Source organism: Macaca nemestrina, chromosome 14, assembly GCF_043159975.1.
Source record: "Macaca nemestrina isolate mMacNem1 chromosome 14, mMacNem.hap1, whole genome shotgun sequence".
NCBI lineage: Eukaryota > Metazoa > Chordata > Mammalia > Primates > Cercopithecidae > Macaca > Macaca nemestrina.
Genome location: NC_092138.1, coordinates 53,441,376 through 53,465,855, shown reverse-complemented (window position 1 = coordinate 53,465,855; position 24,480 = coordinate 53,441,376). Strand labels below are relative to the sequence as shown.

General features: G+C 37.9%; 1 protein-coding gene across 39 annotated transcripts in view; it reads left to right on the top strand.

Annotated features, from left to right (window-relative positions):
• LOC105498395 (ELAV like RNA binding protein 2) overlaps positions 1 to 24,480 on the top strand; it is a 159,472-nt gene that overhangs the window by 112,807 nt on the left and 22,185 nt on the right. For all 39 annotated transcript variants that reach the window (XM_011770458.2, XM_011770456.3, XM_071077872.1 and 36 more), the window contains one exon: positions 6,792 to 6,895. In XM_011770458.2, the coding sequence (XP_011768760.1) occupies positions 6,792 to 6,895 (104 nt within the window). The remainder of the gene's footprint in view (positions 1 to 6,791; positions 6,896 to 24,480) is intronic.

Sequence of the window (24,480 nt, the reverse complement as noted above, 5' to 3'; positions counted from 1 at the left end):
CCTTCCATTTTGCTTTTAAAAGTATTGCATTTTTAAACCTCAGGTTGCAAATCTTGCTTGACAGAGAGGACCATAGTGACCTGTTTCTGCTAACTGTGGGATTTGAAAAAGACCCACACTGCTTTTATTCTTCTATTTCATAAAACATTACTACTGCTCTAAATGAAATAATAGATACACATCAATCAGTGTAGTCACCTTTTATTGTTGATTCAACTACCAGGTTTTTACAGAATTCACTCTGCATTTTATTTGACTTGTACATGAATAGTCTCGGCAGACTTAATTATATTAGTGAAAAAGTACTTTCAACAAAATTATATGCTGACATCCCGTAATTCATACTTACAGATTTGTGAAACACATTTATGTAAATCTATCAAATTACTCTAGATGACATTTTTTAAAATTGAGACTTCATCTTAATGGTATTTGTAGAAATTTTTCATATGAACAATTTTACACGAACTATTTAAAACTCATAGGACTTCCTTATGAAGGCAGAATACTATAGCATTTCAGCATCTTGCCTCCACATGTTCTGTAATCCATCTGGTACAATGTAGGGACATGAGAAACATGTTTATAAGGGCAACTGTCCTAAACCACAGGCTCCTAGAGGGCAGATGCTGCTGTTCCTTCATTTGTTGTTCATTCAGTCCTTCACAGAACATTTAATGATCTGTCTTAGGGTCCTGTTTGTCAGGAACTATATTCTGCTTGCCCTTGCTCGGCAGTCTAGTGAGGGAGCATCCAAAACCCCAGGCATACATAGCAAGATAACGGAATAATATAAGAAGCTGTGGGAGGACTAGACAGGAGGAGCACTGAACAGTGTGCATCGGGGAAGGGGCAAGTTGTGGCAGGAAATGACTTCAGATAGTCTCAAAGGATACATGGGAGTTGGCTAGTTGGAGAGCTGTGTTCCAGACCTAGGGTGTATGTGTAGGAGTGGTGGAAGATGAGCAAAAGTAGAAGTGAACACAAAACTGACAGTGACTGGAAACCAGAGTATGGTTAGATTTGTGTTTTAGGAAGTTCTCCTGGACAATATTTTGGTGGAGGATGGCTGTTTTTGGAATTAACGGGAGTCTAAGCAAGGGGTGTCCTATTAGGATAGTGTAGCAATAATCAGGGCCAGGATAATACAGAACCAATGCTAATGCAGACAAAGGACTGATTTAGATGGTAGAACTGGCAGAATGTGATGCATGTATGGCAGAACTTGGAATGGAGTAAGTCTTGCACATCTTCACTGTTAGACTTGAGCTAATTCCTTCAAGCCTTGGATCAAATGTTACCTGCAGAATGGGGCCTGCTCTGACCACTGTATTTGAACAGCAGCCCTGCCCCTCCCCTCCCCACTCTCATCCCCTGCTGCTTTTTTTCTCCTTAGCTCTATTTTCTTCTAATACCCTGTAGAATGTGTTTGTATCTCCACTTGTCAGAATATAGGCTTTATGAGAAAGAACTTTTTCTCTTTTGAATTCTCAAGGCCTAACAAAAAGCATGGTTCCCATAGTTATTGAATGCTTATTTTACATGAGAAATTTGTAGGGTGACTCTTGTGTTTTGGTGTTTTTTTAATACAAAATTTTATTTTCCACAATTTTGTGTTGAGGGTCTCGTTTAATATTGGTTAGATAAAATTAATGTATCTTTTAATCAAGAATTAATCAATGTCTGTTGCCTTTACCTTTAAACCTGAGGGGGTAATTTGATTTTTCTGAACATTGGTAGTAATTTAAAATAGAAAAGACTAAATAAAGTGACCTTTGAATGAAACAGGTCCAGAAGATTGTGTATTTCTAATTAAAATATACAATTAAAATTTTAATTAAAGTAGGGTATTACAAGCAATGTAGGTGGCAGGGGAATGGCTGATGCTTTGAATTACGCACAGTTTGGGATAAATTGGCGTTTACTGGGTTTCCCACAGTAGCACTCTGCCACTAAACGGGCTGTCTTCCTGTTTTCCTCTCCTTGCTCTGACCCCTGTTCTCAGTAGTCTTTGATCCTCTTCAGAGGCCTGTGGAGTGCTTCGGCTCTGTGATATAGATCCCTGGACCATGATTTCTACCAGCCTGTTTATAACTGTTCGCGTTGTGCCAGGAGCATTTTATAAGCTATTTTTCTATCTCTTGTGAAGATGGATTTCTTTTCTGTGGCATATATGTTAGATTAAAAAGAAGGGTGTAAAACAAAAGGCATTCATACACCATAGTGCAGCACAGAATATAACAAAGTTCTAGAATCCGTACCAAGGCAATTAGAATCAAGACTTGGGGCCAGGTACGGTGGCTCACGCCTGTAATCCCAGCACATTGGGAGGCCGAGGTTGGTGGATCAGTTGAAGCCAGGAGTTTGAGACCAGCCTGGCCTACATGGTGAAACCCTGTCTCTACTAAAAATACAAAAAGTAGCTGGGTGTGGTGATGCATGCCTGTAATCCCAGCTACTTGGGAGGCTGAGACAGAAGATTCGCTTGAACCCAGGAGGCGGAAGTTACAGTGAGCCGAAATTGTGCCACTGCCCTCCAGCCTGGACGACAGAGAGAGAGACCTTGTCTCGAAAGAAAAAAGATTCGGATTAATGGTTTTGAATATTCTTAAGAACACGTGACCACAGGTAGCTTTTGAGAATAGCTGAGGACACATGGCGTTGACCCTATTCTTTATGTTCAGTTACCAGGCAAAGTTTTTAGCGTTTAAAGACTTTTTTTTTTTGAAGAGCCTTAGCTTTGTCATTCTGGTCAGAACAGTCTTTTAATCATGTTGGTTTCCATAATGGTTATACTTGGAATTTAAATGGAGCATTTTATAAAAATTTTTTAAAGAAATGAGTCTTAGTTTGGGGATTATCAGTATGCACATTCTAAATTCAGAGAGACTTGAAAAATAGGTTTGGATGATAAGGATAAATGTTGCTTGGTTTCCAAGCCTTCCATTGTGGCCCATGACTGTTACTGATGAATACAAGAGTGGGAAAAGGGTAGGTTAGGTATTTTTTTTTTTTTAATGTTTGCTTTGCTACTGCTTTTATTTTTAAAAACTGTGCAGTCACTTATCACCAGAAATATGCACTATATAAATAAGATGCAATTTATGTTGTCATAGGAATAAATAACGGCACAGAAATTCATATATAGTAAAAGTGGTATTTGTGCAAAAGGTACAGAAGTTTGAGATAATAGTCAGCCAAGAAGCATCTTTTGTGGTAAAAGTGTCAGAAGTGCCTGGTTACATTATTATTCAGGCATATTGGGTATAAACTAGTCCTGGGCTTATATGTAATATGCCTGAAGTCTCAGTTCAGGTATAAACTAGTTGTTAATTGAGTGGAGAAGAGCACAGCATTTGAGAGTCCTGACTTTAAGTCCTGACTTTACTACTTCCTCCCTGCCTTTTTGATTTGTAGAAGCTGATTGACCTTGCCAAGCTTCAGATATCATTTCTACCTTGTAGGAGAAGAATCTGAATACCGAACATGGTTAATGTGAAGCTACAATTAAACAGTAAAATACCATGTAGCTAAAAGGTGAGAATCGGGAGGCTTGCCTATCTTGGTATCATCTGTGATGCCCTTAATATATTTTAAACATCCAATAAGTATTTGCTGCCTTGATTACAGATTTTCACTGTGAAGTAATTTAAAGTTCTAACTCCCTTTTGTTACAGTGCCAACATTTTAATACACCAACGACGGTAGGTTTAGAAATACAGTCTTTTAATAGCAGATACCCTCTTTCATATTATTTTGCTCAGGGTAATAATACAGTTTTGCTTACCTCAAACATATTGTGAGTGGCACTCATCCTAATAATACCACTAGGCAAGTAAGAAACTTTTTACAAGGAGGCAAAGTCATTTGCGGATAAATATTTCTGAGTATAAACAACAGATATTAGGTAAATATTAGATAAATATTAGGTAAATATTTCTGAGTATCTAACAGATATTAGATATTTGACTCATCATAGCCAGTCATGATTGCTTGAGGGTGTCACGTGGAAGACCCATCTGATGGTTGGGTCCTCTGGTGGTGGTGGTGGTGGTGGTGGTGGTGGTGATAATACCTTTGGTTAAATAACATCAGTAAGTTTCTCATTCTTTCATTTAGCAAACATTTGCGTGTCTACAGCAGGCCCAGAGTTAAGAGTTCAGAGGCCAGAGTGGGAAACAGCTAAGTAGGAAGTAAGCAAGACAGGTTTTTCACTTTACCCACTGATCTAATCTCAGCGGGCACTTCTGTGCCCCAGACTGACCTCAGGAGGCCAGTAAACTGTTTCTTTGAAGTAATAGGTAACTTGAAGATTTTAGAAGAAACACATCCATATGTATCTAAACAACATGGCTATGAAACGGCAGTCATCCCTACAAGACCTTTCTTAGACCTCTCAGTAGCCCCGTTGTAGCCCCACCGTGGTTCTCACCATTAAATGCAGTGATTTCTCAACATGGCAGCTGTACGGTAGTCACCAGGGTTTTAAAAAGCTAGTACCACTGCTTCACGACAGACTGATAAAATCAGAGCCCAAGGTGGGAAGATCGCTTGAGCCCGGGAGTTCAAGCATGGCCCAGCCAACGTAGTGAGATCTCATCTCATATACATACATATACATATACATATACATGTATACACACACGTATATGTGTGTGTGTATGTGTGTGTGTATATATATCTTTGGGAGTGGGATTTGGGCATCAGGGTGTTTTTGTTTTGGTTTTTTTTTAAAGCTTTCTGGATGATTCCATTGCAGTCAAGTTTGAGAATGCACTGGGGTTAGAAGCTGCTAAGATGCAGGAGGAGTAGTATCTATCAGTAGAAAGGGCAATTAGACTATGCGGATATAATTGATTTATTTTGTCATAGAATAGCAGTGTGACAAAACTATGATATGTTTGTGTTGCCCTTTTCTTTTTCTGTTATATTTGTAGCATCTTTTTTATTTAACTTTAAATGAATACACTTAAAATCTTTAACAGTAAGCTTGTTATTTTTTTCTCATGTTATCTTTTGACTAGGGTGATGATCTACTTTCATCATTAATAAGTATTTTCATCATTGCTTCAGCAACCTAGTTGGGTAGAAATTATCCTCATTTTAGAGACAAGGAAGCTGTGGTTCAGAGAGGTGTTAAGTAGCTTCTTCAAAGTTGCACAGCTGAGAGCCAGTAAACACCAGAACCAGTATTGAAATCTGTCTTCTTTCCACTGTAAGCTGGTTCTTTGAGCAGGTTTTGTTACATTCAGCCTATTTAATTCTACTTAATGACAATAGGACCGCAACATACTTTCATAAGAGGGGCACAATGCATGCAGTAGACACATGATAAATGTTGAATTAATGAAAAGCTGAATGCTTAAAAATACAGTGGCTTCACATGTGACTCTTTACTAGAACTATAAAATAAAACCTCTCAATTTTAGTGTGAGATAAAATTAACCTAATTAGTTTTTAGCTCTCTATTCCTTTCTCTTTAAAAAAAAAAAAAAACCACACAGAAAAAAATACATTTTGATAAGAGGGTACAAGCAGTGATTATCCAAAATTCTGGTTGTGGTCCGAAAATATAATCACCAGTTTTCATATTGGGCACTATATTTAGCCTTCTCTTTTTGTTTACATAGTAACAAGTAGCCACATTAGGATAACCAGAGTACCTGTCTTAAAAACCCACTTGTACCTACGGTGCCCCATCAAAAACAAATACCTTACTTCCCTTTGAAATCGATGCAACAATAGAACTTAGTAAAAGCATTTGGACTGTCCTTGGGCATCTGGGAAATCGTCATTTAGTTTGTTTTGACTTTTGTAGACCAAACTTTTCTTATGCCCATTTTTGTCACCTGTATAATGTTTCTTGCCGTTTCAAACTGAGAAACTTTCTTCATTGAAAAATTGATACCTTTGCAATTGACTTTAGTTATCTTTGCACTCCATTGATTCAGCTGCTTTTGATAGCTACTATTTTCTGAGATTTAGGGCATCACTTAGCCAGGAGTGAGAGGGCTCAGATGATTGGGGGAGGGTGGCAACAACAACAAACACTTTTAAGCAACTTTTACTCCAGACTTTTTTTCTCCTGTTATTTTTGTTTATGTTCTATTTCTTCTTTTCCTATATGTTCTCATTGTCTTCGATGTCATCACTGTAAATGTTCTGTGTTCATATTTCCCTGTTCTTATGTAGATCATAAAACCCTCTTTGGAGAAATTTGATTGAGTGTATTTGAAGATAAGCCCTCCTCTAAAATAAACTTACACGTATACATGCCCACACATGGTTCCTCACCATTTTAGACTCCGACATAATTGTACTTGGTAAAGGCTGTAAATGTGTCAGGGTACAATTTACAGAACACTGACAGATTCTTGGTTGATGTTTTCTGTCTTCCCATTTTATGGCTAAGGAAACCGAAGCTGAAAAGGTATTGCCTGTTAAGCCCTTTCCATAGCACAGAGATTTATCCCCACAGTTTCTGGAGCTGAGCATTGTCTTGCTGCTGGTATACTCTGGCTCAGGCAGGGCATGTATGATGGAATCCTTTGGGGATGTGTGTGGTTTTTTTTTTGTCCTAAACAGCACTGCTTGTTGAGTTCTAAAACTTGCAAATGTAGTAGACAGGAAACAAAAAGACTTCATGTATATTTCTAGAATTAATAGAGAGTTATTTTTACTGTTGAGGAAATATGCTGGTGTTAATGACAAGACCATATGCCAAAACGAAAGTCGATCTCTGTCAGCAGTGTAGAACTAATATATGCCTTTTTCCCCTTCCCTCTCATTAGGGCAGAGCTTGGGATATGGCTTTGTGAACTACATTGACCCCAAGGATGCAGAGAAAGCTATCAACACCCTGAATGGACTGAGACTTCAAACCAAAACAATAAAAGTATGTTAAAAAAATTTTTTATATCTACTTGTAGAACAGAAGTTTAAAAAAATTAAGGTTTACTGGTAGTTTTTTCCTTTCTTCCTTTTGGGCCCATATAAACAGTTACCTGGGAGACATAGTGGAATTTTGGTGTTTGTTGCATGATGGGGGGAACTGTTCAAGAGTACTATATATAATCATTCATGTATTCGCAAAGGGACAGAGCAACAACTCTCTTAGATAAATATTTTAGTAAGCCTATGGAATCAGATCTTCTTCCCTTATAGAGAATTACTTGCCCTATAACTTGGGGAAACGTTAGACTTGTTCTTCTCTAAAGGTCTGGGTATTAAATAAGCAAGATTTTGCGAGCCATGCAGTCAGTCACAACTTCTCAACTCTGCCTTTACAGTTTGAAAGCAGTAATAGCCACTACATAAACAAATGGATGCAGCCGTGGTCCAATAAAACTTTATTTATGGGCAGTGAAACTTGATAAGATGTTTATGTGTTACAAATATTATTTTTATTTTTTCCAAGTTAAAAAATGTAAAAACCATTCTTAGCTCATGGATTATACAAAAAGGTGGCAGGCTAGATTTGGTGCTTGAGTTGTAGTTTGTTCTAGCAAATTCAGCTTGCTTTGAGGAGACTGACTGGAGGAACTTACGTGACACAGGTTTTTTTTTCTGTTTTTGTTTTTAAGACATACAGTGAATAATTTTGTAGATATTTTGCCGCTTTTGTGAATCTTTGAAATTCTTATGTAGATTCTCTCTGGAGAGGGAGCTAATCCAATTCACAGCGTAGATTTCTTTTCCTTTAGAAAATAAGAGGGATGTTGCCTCTAGCAAATTCTTAGTACATGTACCATCAATTTGCTCTCTCCTGCCCAGTGCAGACATTGCCAATCAATCATGGCACTCTTTCTCACAGAGTCTAGATGTGGCTCCCAAATATTTTTCAAAATAGTGTTCCAGACAACCTCTATCAATTGACTCAAGTGTGAACCTATTTTCCACCGTTGATTTAAGAAACCAGCTCAGGCGATAGCCTGAAGTAGTGAGGGGGAAGTTAGTCAACGCTGACTGTAGTATCCATCTTGCTTAGAGACTGATCTAAAAGATTTTTGCCCATTTTTTTCAGGTATCTAGAAATGCAGTATCATTTTTGTGCTTTAAAGTTGCTTTTTTAGAATTACCAGTTAAGGTAATTTATTAGCCCTGAGTGGTTTTGACACATTGTTCTTTATATTTATTGGGCCCCAAGAAAAATGCCTACCACCCCTGTCTTATCTAAAGGAAAGTATATAGTGGTTCCCAAATATACTAGGATATGATAGGTCCAAGAATTCTAGATATTTCTTGAGCAAGAAAATGTCCTATGAAAAGATTCACCAATCAGAAAATGAACTGGTTACTGTATATTATCAAAATGTGAAGGGAAAAATCAGATTTCCAATAAAGTCTAAGACAAAGCCTTAAGTTTGCTTTGAAGTTTTTTCAGTCTGAACTACTTTTTCTGGTTATATTTCTCTGCATACTTTTTATTTGTGTCAGAGATCTTTTACTAGTACTATAACAAGTGTTCTTTAAAAAGACATCCAGTGTTCAGTTACCTTCAGACCACGTGCTCTCTATCCTACAGATTTTTGCAGGTTTCTCTACCTCAATTTATATTGATTTCCAGGGGTGCTGCTAATTTGTCCTAGTTCTGAGGTCCTGAGTTGTGGTTGAGAGAAAATGGAATAGATGGTCAGGATGGCTCATCCCAGGAACTATCCTTTTCTCCATTCCAGAAATAATTACACTTATTTCATTCTAATGTGTCAGTTATTTTACTATATATCCTCACTGCACTAAGATCCAAAAGAAGGTAGAAATGCAGGGGAAAATAGGTCTCCATAGGAGAAATGCCTGTGGCCTTCAAGGAGACAGTTGATGACAGCTGCTTCCTTTACTGTTCATAATCCAGCCTTTTCTCTTTAGGGCCCAGCTGCTTGGGCTGAATATGTGGAAGAAAGGACAGTAAAGCCTTGTGGCTTTTATACTGTGACATCAATTTCTGATTTTCTGAGATGTGGGTCAGGGTAATGGGTAAACAGCAGGCTACTACTTTCCCCGCCCCTATTTGATTCCTGTAAAAATATCAGATAACAGCTGGTATCCTCAGTTTGGCCCAGATTTGTCCAACAGGCAAAGCAAACCATTTCCCCCAAGTATATAGCATCCCCTTTGCTTACTTGTTCTTTCTGTGTTTACTTATTTCCATTAGGCAGATTCTGTGTTCCTGTACAATGTCTTGAGCCAAGTTTTTCTAGTATTCACAGCTTTAAGAATGATTTGGAAGTTGAGTTAAACCTTTTCATTTCCTGGGATACTATTCCATAAATAAGTCTTTTCCCTCCTCTAGTCTATACTGGTGATGGTTGTCAGCACCACTTTCTTACAAAGCACCACTTTACTCATGTTACTGCTCACTCAAAACTCGATGGTGTTTCTCTACTGTTTTACCCTATCATCTGGCTGAGCTTTGTAGCAGTGACGCCAGTGCTATTGCTGTTCTCCACTGTAGTCAGACTGGCTCTTTAGTTGTAAGCTGATCTTATTCCCAATGTCTATGCGTATGCTTTTGCAACTCCTACTTCCTGGTATACCCTTTCACACTCATTTTTAGTTTAACTGTGGTCATCTCATGTTTTGGAGCCCATCTAAAGGAATTCTGTCCTTCAGCTTCTGTCTTGCCAGGTTATTCCAGCTCCTGCTGAGTTCTGCCGTCTTTGAAGTCTATATTCTTTACCCTTGAGGAATCACAGACATTTTGGAATTACAGGGGGACCCATATGTAATTTAGGCTTAAGCACTGCTCTCTGTCCCCAGTCAGAGTGGAGATCTTGGTGGTCATACAATTTAGCCAAGACCAGGCAGTTGAAGACAGAGCTGTGACTCAGAACAAACCCTTGTCTTCTGATCGTTATATCAAAACTCTTGCCAGGACACTGTGCTTTGCTTTAGAAAGGTACAGAAGATTGGTTAGTACGTACAAGTGTTTGTGTACTCTTAGCATTTAGTATGCGTTTGGTAAAATTCCTGGTTATTGGGATATTGAAACAGTGAATCAAGTGCTGTGAAAGGTGGTTTATTTAGCAGTTTCTCCTGGGGCTCCCTAATAGCATTAGCTCAGTAGGGTTTTGTGCAGTAGTTGGTGTGTTGAATAAATGACAGATATTCAGTATTTCCGTGGTGAGTGAAGTCCCTCAGGCTCTGTGAGGACCTAAAGCAGTTGTTCCCAAACTTTGGTTGCATCTTAATCCCCAGAGAAGTGGGTTGGAAATGCAGTTTCTGGGATCCACTTTAGATCTGCTAGATCACTGTCCACAAGAGAGATTCAAGGTTCTGTTTTTTATTATGCTTCCCAGGTAATTTATGACAGCAAGTCTAAGGCCTAGCACTTAGGAATCACCAAAAATGTTTGGCGGTTCTCTATACATTTGGTATTTTTTGTGCAAAGTTCAGTTTGTCTTCTAGCATTTTACCTTAATAATCCTCCTGTGGTTCATTCTGTTAACCAAAATATTAATGTTTTTTCTTGAGCATCCTGGGTGATCATTTAGCATTCAGAGTTCAACATGGTTCACCAGCCTTTGCTTTTAAAAAACATGGCATAGAAATTGAAAACAACATACTCACCTCATAGTAAGATGCTGTTTAAGTAGTAGCAGATACAGGTTAAAGTCTCGAGGTAGTAGTTGTCTTGTCCTAAGGGTCACTTTTTTCCCTGGTTAAGGAGATGTCCCAGAGGCATACCTTGCTGGTGAAATCACATCATCCCTGTACTACATGGGAGGCAGCTGTTTTGGGTTAAGCCTGCCCACATTGTCCCCCAGTGTTGACATGGTAAATAAAGTGTGAATATTACAAAAATGTTTTAAAATTCTCATTAGGGAGGGTAATGAAAAGGTAATATGTGTGTACAGTTCAGGCATGGGAGTGGGGGAGTAATCTCATGGAAGTGTCAAATTGTATGCTGATGAGAAGAGAGGTTTTTCACCAAAAGCCTTCAGGTCCCTATGGGAATCCTTCCTTTGGTGGATTATAATGAGGCGAGTGGTTGTACCTACTGAGTTCAGTCTTCATGCTCTTTCTCTACTCATTTTATTTTTAGGGGTCTTAAGTATTGAAAAAATCTAGATAGTATGTGGAATTTTTATGGCTTAAAGCTAATACTTTTGACTTGTTAGGTTAATAGTGTCAGACTGAAGTTCATGATTAGCAAGCTAAAATCATTCATTTCCAAGAATATGTATAGACTTCCTCCCTCCTCTGCATAAAGAGCTCTGGATAGATGATTATCACGTAACAGTGAAATGGATGCATGGCTCCCAGCATCTCTCTCAGCTTTTCCCTTCCCTACAATGGGCCTACGATGCTTTATTTTTCCTGAAACTGGGGTTGATTTATCTGGAGAGAAGGAGCTATTATCTTAGGGAATAGAATGTTTTATTGTTATTGGTAGGTTCTAACCCCTCAAAAGAAAAAAAAAATTCTGCCTAGAACTACTACTATAGAAAAACTGCCCGATTTTTGTCTTAATTTTCCTTGATCATTCAGCTATAGACCAGGCTAAAATTTACCTTTGCTTAAAAGTTATTAATTCGTATACAATCATATGAAATTTCTTACACTGAAATAATTAAACCACAATTTAACCACATTTGGAAAATTCTAGTATAAAAATGAGAATATTATAAATAGTATTATCTATTTGTTGTGTTCAGTTTGAGTGATTAAACAAAGCTAAGAAACCTGTATTCTAAGCTACTGTATTGCCATTAACTTTTTGTTAAATTTATACCTTTTTCTAACTGGTTTATCCTTTTCTCATTAGTAAATGTCATATTTATACTTTTTTTTTTCTGTTTAGCATGAACTTGACCCTTAACATAGGAGGAATATAGAACTACATTTCTGAAGTCTTCCCCTGTCTAAATTACCTTACTAAAATGATTTAACTGGCTGCGTAATCTTGGACAGAGCTTTTAACCATTTAAGTTTCCATTTATATCGTTAAAATAATTTATTCATCACTGAGAATGTTCATTACCTGCCTTTTAGGAGAGGAAAAAAGCTTTTGATGGTCTGCCAAGTTGCATATTAAGAAAAAACGTAACTTTTTAAATGAATTCATGTTTATTGTATAGAATGATTTGATGAAAAGCAGCACCCTCTCCTGAAGAGAGAATAATTTTAACTGCCTTCCTCTTTCACTCTTGCAAGTTTAACAGCCACTGTAAACTTTATATTGGGATTTGAGTTTCTAGTTCAAACTCCTTTTGCGACAGGATTATTGGGAGTGGGGTGGTTTTTCTTTATCATTATAATTTGTTTTTTTATAAAAGTTAATACTGACCAGGAGGAAATATTCTTAGATGCTGTGTAAACCAGTCCCCACTGTAAAGAAAGAGAGGGAATATGCAGGCAGGAGTGTAAATAAAGCTATGCTAAGGGCCTGCCACCCAGTAGGTCCTCTGTTAAAATACCTGCAGCATAATTTTGTGTTTGAGATAAGTGGCTCATTTAATAGTCATAATGCTGAGAGTTCATGGCTTTTGTAGGGCATGGAAGGTTTAAAGCAGTTGATAGGGGAACCATATAGAATTTGCCCAGAAAGAAAGAAGGATGGGAGGCGAATGTGGGAATGAGCCTGAGTTATGGGTTATAGAAGTGTGTTCTGGGTGCGCATGTAAAGGCGTTGATGTTTTGTTCTGTAGGTGAGGATGGGGCAGCGGAGGGTTTTGAGCAGAGCAGTGTTGGGATTGACTTTGAGTATTTATTAGGAGAGGAAGGTTTGCTTTGTATTTAAACTCCACATCTTTCTGAGCATTTCAGCCCACCCTAGTGTTTCTCTGGCTTGTGTAGTTTGTTATTTTCTGTGATAGTACAAAGGGTAGAAATTTATAAATCATCTTCTACAAAGTACTCCTCATTTAAAAACTTGGATATATACCATTATTTCCCTTTTACCTTGAGCAGCTTTGGAAAGTTTAGAAGTAATAGGTTGAAGACCAGGCCTCAAATTAATTGACCTACTTATGAGGTGTTAGCCTGATAACTGTCATTTATCTGGACCAGAAAAAAAAAAAAAATAATTGAAAAAGTAGATACCAGGAGTGGGGTAAAAATGGAAACATTGAGTAAATTGTTTGCCTTTTAAAGAATACAGACTGACGGAGTACATGTTTTCCTAACTTCATTGTTAACTTGTGTTCTGGAAATTTCCACAGCCACATGTCAAGTTTGAACAGTATATTATGTCTTCTTATCAGCACTTCTTCAATACATTTAGATAAAATTCTTCTATCTATATTGAGTCCCATTTACATAGTCCTTACTTGAAGTGAGAAGCGACAGATGACTTTTTTATTGTTATTTGTATAATGCCCTTCATGTGTTTTGTAGAATTCTCTCTTTTCAGCTTTAATTTTTTTCATACAAAAAGCCCAGAAATGTCTTACTCACCTAGTGTGATCTAGGGAATGTGGGTAGGTAGCCCAAGTAAGATCCAGAGCTTGAATGTCCTGTCCTCAGGCCGCTTGTGTTACATCTGTTCCTTCTAGCTACCTCCAAAGTGAGAGTTAATTGGAATTCCCAAAGGGCAATAACTAGGCATTCTTCCAATGGATTTCCTTTAGATTTTCCCACAGTTGTTGGAGCAGAGGCAGAGCCTACAAAGAGGGAAGGATGAGGAACCAGGGTTCCTGGTGGCAGTGTCCCCAGCTTACTTCCTGCCTGCCAGCCACACACTGGGTAGTGATGGTGGAAGAGTCTCAACAGTTGACTGAACCCATCTTTATTGGAATTGATGGATCATTTTGTTACCTAAGCATGCTCCACAGGGGTATCATAGCCCTTCATGGCAGATGCTTAAACTTATGCTAAGTGAGGTCTATACCAGAAAACCCTGGCTCTTCCATTTCTGTAACCAGCATGGAGAATTTCAGGTTTCATGAAGACCTTCATTGGAAACTGCCTCCTTGTGAGTTATTGCTTCTGTGTAAGGCAGGGGGAAAGCCACAGAAGTAATAACTTGTATAGGTTTAGGAAATTGTTGCTGTGTGTGTGTGCACGTGTGGAATTGAAAGGTTCACGTGGTGGGGATGTCATTGAAACTTACTGTCAGAAATTTGAGTCATTGAGGCAGGACCCTTATAACAGCTCAGAGGTCTAGAATGTTAAGTGCAAAATTGGTTTTCTAGTAATAATGAGGCTGAGGAAGAGATTCAAGCAAACCATGTGCATCGTGATAGAAGACACTGAAAATAGTTGAACCACATGTTCAAATCTGAGTTTGAGTTCTAAGATAACAGTGAGATAAGATAAATTGAAACTGATCGGGATGGCCAAAAATCTTTTCTACGTGAACATCACACTGCTGGCCCTTGTTGCTTTACTTCTCCACTGCTTTTTAAGGGGAATGTGGAGTAGGGCTTTTCTTTCATTTATGACCTGGGAAAAGTGGTGCTAGGTCAGTTTGGCTTCAGTCTATTCTACCACATAGCTGGCTTGCAAAGTTAAGATGATTGTGTTAACTTCCCAAGAAGGAGCCCTTAATTATTTGCTGTATCTACTTTTCAAACAAATTTCATAGGATTATTATCTTTTTACTGTTTTGAATTCATGCAGAAACAGCAGTAGTCTCTGGTAGGCAAATACTTAATCTCTTTGATGAAATAAAGCTCAGGTTAAAGGGATTTGTTCAAAATGAAATAGCTAATAAGCACTACTGGCATCAGAAATGCAGTATCATGTTGGCTGATGCCGTAGCTTTTGTTGCTTTCTTTCCATTTCACATTATTGATGTTTAACTGTTTTGCTCAGATACCACTCTAAATAAACCAACTAATAGAGGCCTTAATTTGGTCCTTTGAGTGTCTTTGTCTTGAGACTTTCTGGACCAAATCTCTTAGTGCCAGGGAGTGGAGCCGTCTTTGCCTAGGAGTGAAGAACTCTGCCCTCTTTCAGGGTGAGCTCTTGAGACAGACAGACAGACATATAGTTTGAGAAGAAAACCGGACTTGGAGGTCATACTTAGCAGATAAGTGAGTTAACATTGATTCAGTTATTTCAGTTGTAATGAACAGTGAAATTATTATTATAGTAGTAACTTCCTGAATTTGTTTTTTAGGCAGCTACCCATTCTTCAAGAATATTTTTCTGATAGGTTCATGTAAGTCTTAGATGCTAGTTTAAAAGTTACAGAAATGTGCATTAACATTGGTCTCTCTTTAAATTTCCACAGACTCTTTAAAAAAGCATGGATGGTACATTTTCTTTTACTTTCACTTCTGCCAGCCTTTCCTATCATTACTTTTAGTGTGCGTTCTCAGCTGCATGTACTACATTAGAATTACTTGTGGATGTTTTATTTCCAGAAGTGTCTCGACCTGCTGCTTTTGGGCAACGAGACAGGGCTGTACAGTTGACACTTGAACAGTTCTGGGGCTATGGGTAACAGCCCCCGTATGACAAAAAGTCTTAACTTTTGACTCCTCAAAAACGTAACTACTAGTAGCCTACTGTTGACTAGAAGCCTTATTGATAACGTAAACAATTATCACATATTTTGTATGTTACATGTATTATTACATATTGTGTTCTTACAATGTAAAGTAAGCTACAGCAAAGAAGATGTTAAGAGAATCATAAGGTAGACAAAATATATTTACTGTTCATTAAGTAGAAGTGGATCATCATAAAGACCTTCACCCTTGTCATCTTTATGTTGAGTAGGCAGAGGAAGAGGGAGGGGTTGGTCTAAAATCCCATATTAAGTGCACCCACACAGTTCAAACCCATGTTGTTCCAGGGTCATCTGTATTTTGAAAACAGTACAGGCAATCTGATACTTGTCTGCCTCCTCTCATTCCTTCTGAGAAGAACTCTTTTGAATGCTGCAATAGGACTTGGAGGTATAAGTCTTGGATTTGTGTTTTGTTCTTGGTTTCTTGATCAGGTGAGCTGCAGGAAGGACAAGGAAAAGTAGAACAAGCATGTAGTCCTGGAAACTGATAATTCAGAAAAAGTTTAGTTTCCAGTTTTGTTAAATGTCTGTCTAGAAATTTGTGCCTGCCTTAACCAAATAACCCTATTCATATTCCTAGAAAGAGTCATTGAGAGAAGCTCCTAACTTCATAGAATCAAGCACAGTGGCCTTTTTGAAGAGACTAACCCAGTTGAGCCACATCCAGCCAGTCTGGGTTCTTGGAAATAGCTTTGGATGAGTTTCATGGGCTTTATTTTACGTCTGCATTTTTGCATTTGCAGGTGATTTATATTCCTAAATGCTTTGCTTTCAGGCTACCTGGCATTTGTCTTACTTATCAGTGGATGGCAAGGAAAAGGGCTTGGCATCCGTGATTCTTATGAGCTATCTAGGAAACCCTAATATGCCCATAGTTTTGAGGATTATTTCAAATGCCTTTACACAAGAGACTGCCAACACTTTAATGTTTATCTGAATCAGTGGGATGGGGTGGTTGATAAAAACTGCAGATTTTTACACCCCAACCAAGACTTAATAAATCTGCGTATCTGCAGAGAGAGACTGAGGAAATTGTATTTCAGCAGCCACCACAGGTGATTCTTAAGCGGGTGGTGGCTTGACCTGAGAAACACTGTTCAGTGGATCTTAATGATTTGCACTTGGGTAGGTCTGTGGTGCTTATTTTAAAATAAGTCTACTTGTAAATAATAGGATTTTCATTTGTAGGTTATATCAAGCTATCTTGAATGGCTGGGATTCACTAATGTGTTTTTAATGAATATAGTGCTGGATTTACCTAAGAAATAATATATACTCTCACATACAATTTGCTCATTTTCAAAGCATTTGTGTGTCATTAAATACTTCAACATCACAATTATGTTAGCATAATTTATTTGCTTCTGAGAGTATTTGGAGAATTTTCAGTATGGTTCTTTAGGGCCCATCCATTTAAAATGGGTGTCTTGGCCGGGCAAAGTGGTTCATACCTGTAATCCCAGCACTTTGGGAGGCCAAGGTGGGCAGACCACCTGAGGTCAGAAGTTCAAGATCAGCTTGGCCAACATGACAAAACCCCATCTCTACTAAAAAGTACAAAAATTAGCCCAACATTGTGGCGGGCGCCTGTGATCCCAGCTACTCTGGAGGCTGAGGCAGGGAGAATTATTTGAACCTGGGAAGTGGAGGTTGCAGTGAGCTGAGATCGTACCACTGCACCCTAGTCTGGGTAATAGAGCAAGACACTGTCTCAAAAAAAAAAAAAAACAGGGTGTCTTATAGAGATTGGGAGTTAAATTCTGTGATCCAGGATGTTAGATTGTGAAAGCAGCTTTTGAGCCGGGCACAGTGGCTCACGCCTGTAATCCCAGCACTTTGGGAGGCTGAGGCAGGTGGATCACCTGAGGTCAAGAGTTTGAGACCAGCCTGGCCACCATAGTGAAACCACATCTCTACTTGAGATACAAAGGCAGGCGCCTGTAAACCCAGCTACTGGGGAGGCTGAGGCAGGAGAATTGCTTGAACCTGGGAGGCGGAGGTTGCAGTAAGCTGAGATCGCACCATTGCACTCCAACCTGGGCAACAAGAGCAAAACTCCTGTCTCAAAAAAAAAAAAAAAAAGGCTTTTAAAATTTAATAAAAATTTGTCTTACATTTATAGCCTGCCAACGAAACCCCTCTTCCTTCCCTACCCAGTGTCTTGATACTTGAACTTTCTAGCCAGGGCCTCGGTAAATGGGAATTTGCTCTGTTATAAGAGCTTTCACACATTTTATGCTATAATTTTTTAAGGAAAAAATTTTTTGATATGCAACCTTAATTCAGAAACCTTTTGACCTGTGAACTGAATGTTGCCGCAAAGCTACGTTAAAGCAGTGCATACTTTTGCCAAAGGCTTAGAATGTTTTCCCCCTGCTCCGAGTTGCAAAAATGAATAAGAAACCAAGGATTTTTCTTCATGTTCTTCATTAAGCAATGTCTGGGGGGAATTGTAAAATATGCATTGTCTACAGTATATCCTGGTGCACAAAGTCAAATGAACTGTGAAGGTGAGGGGTAAAAACACCCCTCTCACCTTTGTACTTTGTTCTTTGGAGTATTAAAGAACATTGATCTGCCAAGTGGCAAAGGGGATACTATTTGGTGGTTTAATTACAGCCAGTGAGTGTTATTGATGCTATCAATCAGCAAGACCCGGGGAAAGGGCCTGGTGCCAAATCATTCAGTGTAATTAAATACCTCAGGACGGGATTCTCAAGGTGCTTCTGCAGATCTGAAGCAGGAGTACACTTTGTCTTAGAACAAAGATAAAGGTGGTTGTTCCCGTCCTTGCTGCCCATCTTTAAATTTCTGCAGGTGTTGTATAGATGGCAATGATATGGTCTCTTTATTGCGTACGTACAGTGAAGGTTGTCCATGTTTTCCTTAAAAACTCTTTCTTTTAAAATCTTCACAACTGTCACACGAAGGGTTTAAGGAATACAGTAATTATTTTTTGTTAAAGCTGTTAGGGGAAATATACAGCTCAGGTGTCTAATAGATACTTGGAGAATGAAGGATTGTCTTTGAATGAGACTATTAGTCTTGCAAATCAGTTCATTTAAAAAAAGCTTTCCCTGTGGTTATTCTCTAATGTCTAATCCTGTTGTGAGAGAAATATCTTGGTAGACTTAAAGTCATAAAACACTAATGTTTCAGGGGTTATCCCCTTATGTATTGAATAAATTTTTCATAGTTGTATAACTTAGTCAGCTCCACAAAATATGTGTAGGTAAAACTTCCTTTGGCTCTGTGGGGAGGGCTTTTAATAACATTTCTGTTACTCTTTTTCCTTGCTTTCTCCTTTATCATACGTGCCTCACACAAATTTCCATCTCAGCCTGTTAAATGCCATAAGCAATCTGCAGTGTTTGCTGTTACTGCTTTTTAAATTTTTTAAAAACTGGTACAGTTTCTACTGATTGAGGCTTACCAAAGACAGGCTGCCCTTGAAAGAAAGTGAGCTGGCTTCCTGACTTTTTTGTATATGTATACCTGTATACATACATTAGATCCCTGACAATTGGGTCAAATCAGGGCCCAAAACACTAAATCTTGGATAGCGTATGGTTTACTTGTAATGTAGATACGGCTTGCAGATTGTGTTTTAAATTTAAAACAGGTGTTTGAATGAGGATTGTTGAAATAAAACATCCTTTAAGAGGAAGATTATTTGTTAGGAGTTTTTCTCTGGGTGTTGGAGGACTAATACTTTTTAAATACATTAAAGATTTAGTAGAAGCAGTTATTTTATATTCAAGACTTCCCTCCCCTTAGAACTTTATTATATTATATGGAACCGCACAAGACTAATAGGCCTGTCTCCAAGTTTGTAGGGAAGGTCAGTAGCTTTAAAAGATGTGTGTGATGCTCACCTTGCCCACAAAACAAAGAGCCAGGATGAACAAATGTAAAAATCTTTGAAAAGTATTTAATTACAGGTTTTTTGTTGTTGTTGTTGTAATCTTGACTATACAGTGTTGGACAGGGAGTATCTGTAATTAAATATTTTATAAACATTTTGAGTGCTTAGTGTGGGCTAGTTAGCTTTGCTAAATGTTGGAACAGCATTAAAATAAGACAAGAGGTAGCCTTGTCCTTGATGTCATTGTGTCGTAGAGGAGACAGCACTTAGTTTATACGACCATTATTTGGATATATGATGAGTGAACGCAGAATACAATGAAAATGGATATGCCACTTGCTGTCTAGAGGCCTCTGCGACGATTTCAGAGGTGATAGTGTTTTACAAGCTAGGTTTTATGGGGTGGAAAAAGAAGAAATGTATTACACATAAGGGAATGTCTCATCCAAAACCACAGAGGCCTTCATGTGATGTGTACCTTTTAGGAGAAGCTTACCTCTGAACACCATAAAGTATACTTATTCTATCAAGTAATAACCTTCTACAAAAATGATTGGCAGGAAAATTTGATTAAACCTAGCCCTATACTTTACATTTATCCCCCTTTAGTGAAGACCTAATTTATAAGAGAATCTATAGGAATGAATTTTGGGTAGATCAAGTAATTTGCTCATAGAAACATATTTGCCTTGCTCTGCAAAGATCCATGGAGACCTATGGGACTCATTTAAGTATTTACAAATGGTATCAAGATGAAGTTTCTCTAAGCAGTATTGAGTGTACACACAGAGGAAATGATCATTATATTTTCATTACTGTATATATAAGTAGGTCAAAGAAGACTTGGGTTTCTGAACATTGTTGCAAAGCAGTTTTTCTTCTAGTTATAGTACAAACAGAAACTTAACTGTAGATGGCATTTACATTTAACTTCACTACCACACTGATTTTGACTGTTCTCCTCACCTGGGTTATGAAGAGAAACTGTCTATATATTCTCCTTCCTTACATTTCTATCTGATAATACTTACGAACATTTAGATTGTTATTCCTCTGCTCATGAAAGTTTTGCCCTGACGTTCAAGGGCTCTAGATTCTGCCCTCAACTCACTGTTCTGGTGTTGTCAGTGTCCTACAGAAATCTTTATTCTGGCTCAGCTGGGCTCTTTATCATTCAGTATGCAAGCCTAATTCTCCATTGCCTTGGATTATTCTCTGCCTACATGGCCCTCTACCCCTGTCATTTACAAAGTTTTATTTGGCCATAAAATAAATTAATAAAGTGGATAAAAATGTATTCACTATACATTACCTTTTTCTTCTATTTGGTGGTCTGCTCTCTGAGGGCAATGAGATTTTTGTCTTTGGAGAGCAACTTACAGAATGTTTTTATTTATAACCTCTATATGAGGAAACTTCTGTCTGTTGCTTATAAGAGACAGTGAAGACCTGCTCTATGTGCTCAAAGATGGAAAAAGTCACAGTTTAAGTGAAATTAAAAGTTGAAATTCTTGGAGGTTTTTTGTTTTGTTTTGTTTTTGTTTTAATGCCATTTTTAACTTTGGGTTTTTCAAAACTTCTTGGTAGGTGTCACTATACATTGAAGATATGATTGGATGAAGGGTATATAAAGGACTTAACAGCTTTTTGGTTTCATACAAAAACAAATATTTAAGTAAAGGTATCCCTTTATGTGAGATTTTCTGCATAATGTCCACCTGCCCGTCTCTTTTCTTATCCATTTCTCCTTTTCATGTACTTCTCTCTTTGTCAGATTATGGATGAAGAAGTGAATGAAAGTCCTAGAATGTTTAATTCACTGAAATTGGCTTGATGAGAACCTTTTTTCTTTTTTCACATTACCAACCAGTACTGGTTGGTTTTTAAGACACCTGCAGTTTATTTATGCCAGCCAGTGTCTAGTCCTTCTTTAGTTTAACATTCTAGCTCAGCATTTTAATCTGTTGACAGTGCCTTAGGCATACTAGATATTCAGATACTATACAAATTATATCTTAAGTATATTTTCGGAGATAAAGTTGCCATGGTTATGTTGATAGTATGGCATCTGTTGGAGATGTCATTAGGTCAAGTTTCAGAATCTTGAAAGAATCCGTAAGCCATTGCTGGAGAATGGGTTTCTAACAATTAGATGAGTACATCTGATTATCTGTAAGCCAATTTAGCCTGCATTGTTTTCAGTGAAGCAGCAAAAGCCAAGTTACTTGGGCAAATGCCACAACTTCTAATCATCTTGCTTGAGAGGTACTTCAGAAAAACCTGGCAGGGCACGGTGGCTCATGCCTGTAATCCTAGCACTTTGGGAGGCGGAGACGGGCAGATCCATGAGGTCAGGAGATATCAAGACTATTCTGGCTAACACTGTGAAACCCCATCTGTATTAGAAATACAAAAAAATTAGCCCGGTGTGGTGGCGGGCACCTGTGGTCCCAGCTACTCGGGAGGCTGAGGCAGGAGAATGGCGTGAACCCGGGAGGTGGGGCTTGCAGTGAGCTAAGATCGCGCCACTGCACTCCAGCCTGGGCGACAGAGCGACACTCCGCCTTGAAAAAGAAAAACCTCCTTTACAAGGCCATGGAATATATACATTCAACAGGTATTAGAGTCCCTACTTGATGGGTGTGACTATGTGAGATAGGCATCATATAAAACTAGTTTCAACCCTCTAGAAGTATAAAACCTAGTAATATAAAAGCTTTGAATGGGAATACTATTAACTTGGGAGGAAGCTTTGAGGCAGTCTTGTGCTCTGGCCATATTTAAGAGGGCTCAAACCCATCTGAGTACTGGCTACTGAGTACTGAGATTTTTCTTTTAGTCTCTCGAATGTATTAATAGTATATTTAATGAAAGTGAAAGTTTTATAGTGGTACTTGATAGTGTAGCCTCTTCAGTATTTTTTTTTAACTGGGAAATCATATTGAATCATCAGGTGGCCATTTGCATGGTAGCTTTTAACACATTCCACATGCAGAAACATACACATAACTTTCATCTGAAGATAGAAGTTATTCCATGAGGTTCATTTATATTTCTACTATGTCTATCCAAAAGAGTATTTCTCATTTACTAGCTTAGGTTCAACAGATCTGTACAAAAGAGAATTGAGGTAATGGGAGGTTTAATATGTAACAGCCTGATGGGAGAAATAAAATTTGGGGGCCTTACTGTTGGCCCATTTAAAGATGTTGAATATTTGTTCTCTGTATGTCAGTAAGACAGCTCCTTCCTTATGTTCCCTCCATCCAGGCTGCAGGCTTCCCAGCACACTCATCTGCTGTCATCTTACAAAATACTTGGAATATTCAAGAATTAACTTTAATAATTATCACCATGGATTTGGAAGAAGCCTCATTTATATATGTAATTTTTGCACTGTTTCGGTGTTAGAGTGCATACATTGTTATTGTGCCAAGTCTCCTCCTCTGTGTCATCTTTCCTGACCTCAAAGATACTAGTATTCCTTGAGTTTTTGTCCCATAAGTTGGGGATGATGATAATACCCAATGCATAGACTTGTTGGGAGAAGCAATTGAATTAACATATGTTACATATCCAGAACAGTGTCTGGCACATGGTAAACACTTAATAAATGTTAGGAGCTATCATTATCTGAATTGTTTCCTATGTATGTATATAAAATGATATTATAATTAAAACATTATTATGGTTCCCCAGCTCTGTGCTAATAGTTTTATTGTTCCATTTAATATTTGTAAGGTTTCCATGAGGTAAGTACTGTGATTAACATCAAATTACAAATAAAGAGATAGAAGACCTAAGGAAATGATTAACTGGTAAGTGACAGAGCCAAGACCTGGACCTAGCTCTGTGTGACTCCATACCATTTTTACTCCTTAACATTGGAGGGTTCTGATCCAAACATTCCATCCTAACCACTAGTTCATAATATGCTGTGTAGTGGCCAGAACTTTACCAGTTATAGTGTATTCTCTTCTGCTTTTTATAATATATTTTTTATCCTGGTGCTAAGCTAACTCATGATTGCCTCTGTTGCAGCCTATTCACATTACTTAATATTTATAAATATTATGTGGCCAAATAAATGCAGTCTCATTTCTGAAGTTAAAAGTAAGGGAGTTAGCATTCTTAACCACTACTGAAAATTTTCTAATGCAGAGAGAGTAGGAATAGACTCTGGTGGTTACAGCTAAAACTCCCATCTATTTTTTATACTTTTTTAGTGTAATCACCTTCTAAAGTCTGGAAAGGCTAAGTGAAATGTACGGGATTAGCAATGGAATATTTTGATTGACAAGTTCCTGCTTAGACTTGGAATGGCTAGTCTGTTGCCACTACCGTAGTGAATTTGATTTCACTGCCTCCACCTCAGATGCTGTATCCACTACTATTGCTCAATTGTTTTATTTTCTGTTAAGTATCTCTGCAGGTAAAAAAATTTAAGAAACGGTAAGGTATTTGTGGCCTAAGTTGCATTCCAAGAATATTTTTACCATGTATCTCATTTGCCTTTACCGGCATGAGAGGTCCTTGTTGAACCAACTTCATACTAGAACCAAGGAGAAACAACAATAATAAAAGGGCAGAAGTTATCTACCAGTTGTACTTTAATAAAAACGAGATGCCTGTCAGGGCAGCCTATTTGGACCCTCTTTGATACACATGGATGTATATGTTTGGGTAGCATTTAATAAACCCCACTCAGTGTGGTTTGTTAGAGGCTGTTGAAGATGTGTGAAAATGGAGGTCTAATTTGCCAAGTCTGTAGTTTATGATTAGTTGCTTGATACAGATCTTAAAGCCAGAACACTTTTTATTTTTCTGTGGCTATTCAGTAGTTTTATTATTGCCTTTAACAATGTCATAGGATCACTTATTTTTATGACATTACTTATTTATTCCTAGCTTCATCTTTAAGTTGAAGCTAAGATCAACTGCCTTGACTGTTATTTAATGAGGTTGCATTAAAACTTGAAAATTATGTGAAAATGAGAAGTCTTCCTAGTGTAAACAACCAGTTGCCATTCTGTTTTCCTGTTAAATGGTTTGTAATTTTATAAAAGGGCAGAGACACTGACTATCAAAAAGATTCTGGCTATTGTAGGTTGGTACATTTTAATTGGTGGAAAATGCTGGTCTCAGGATTCTTAGTTTG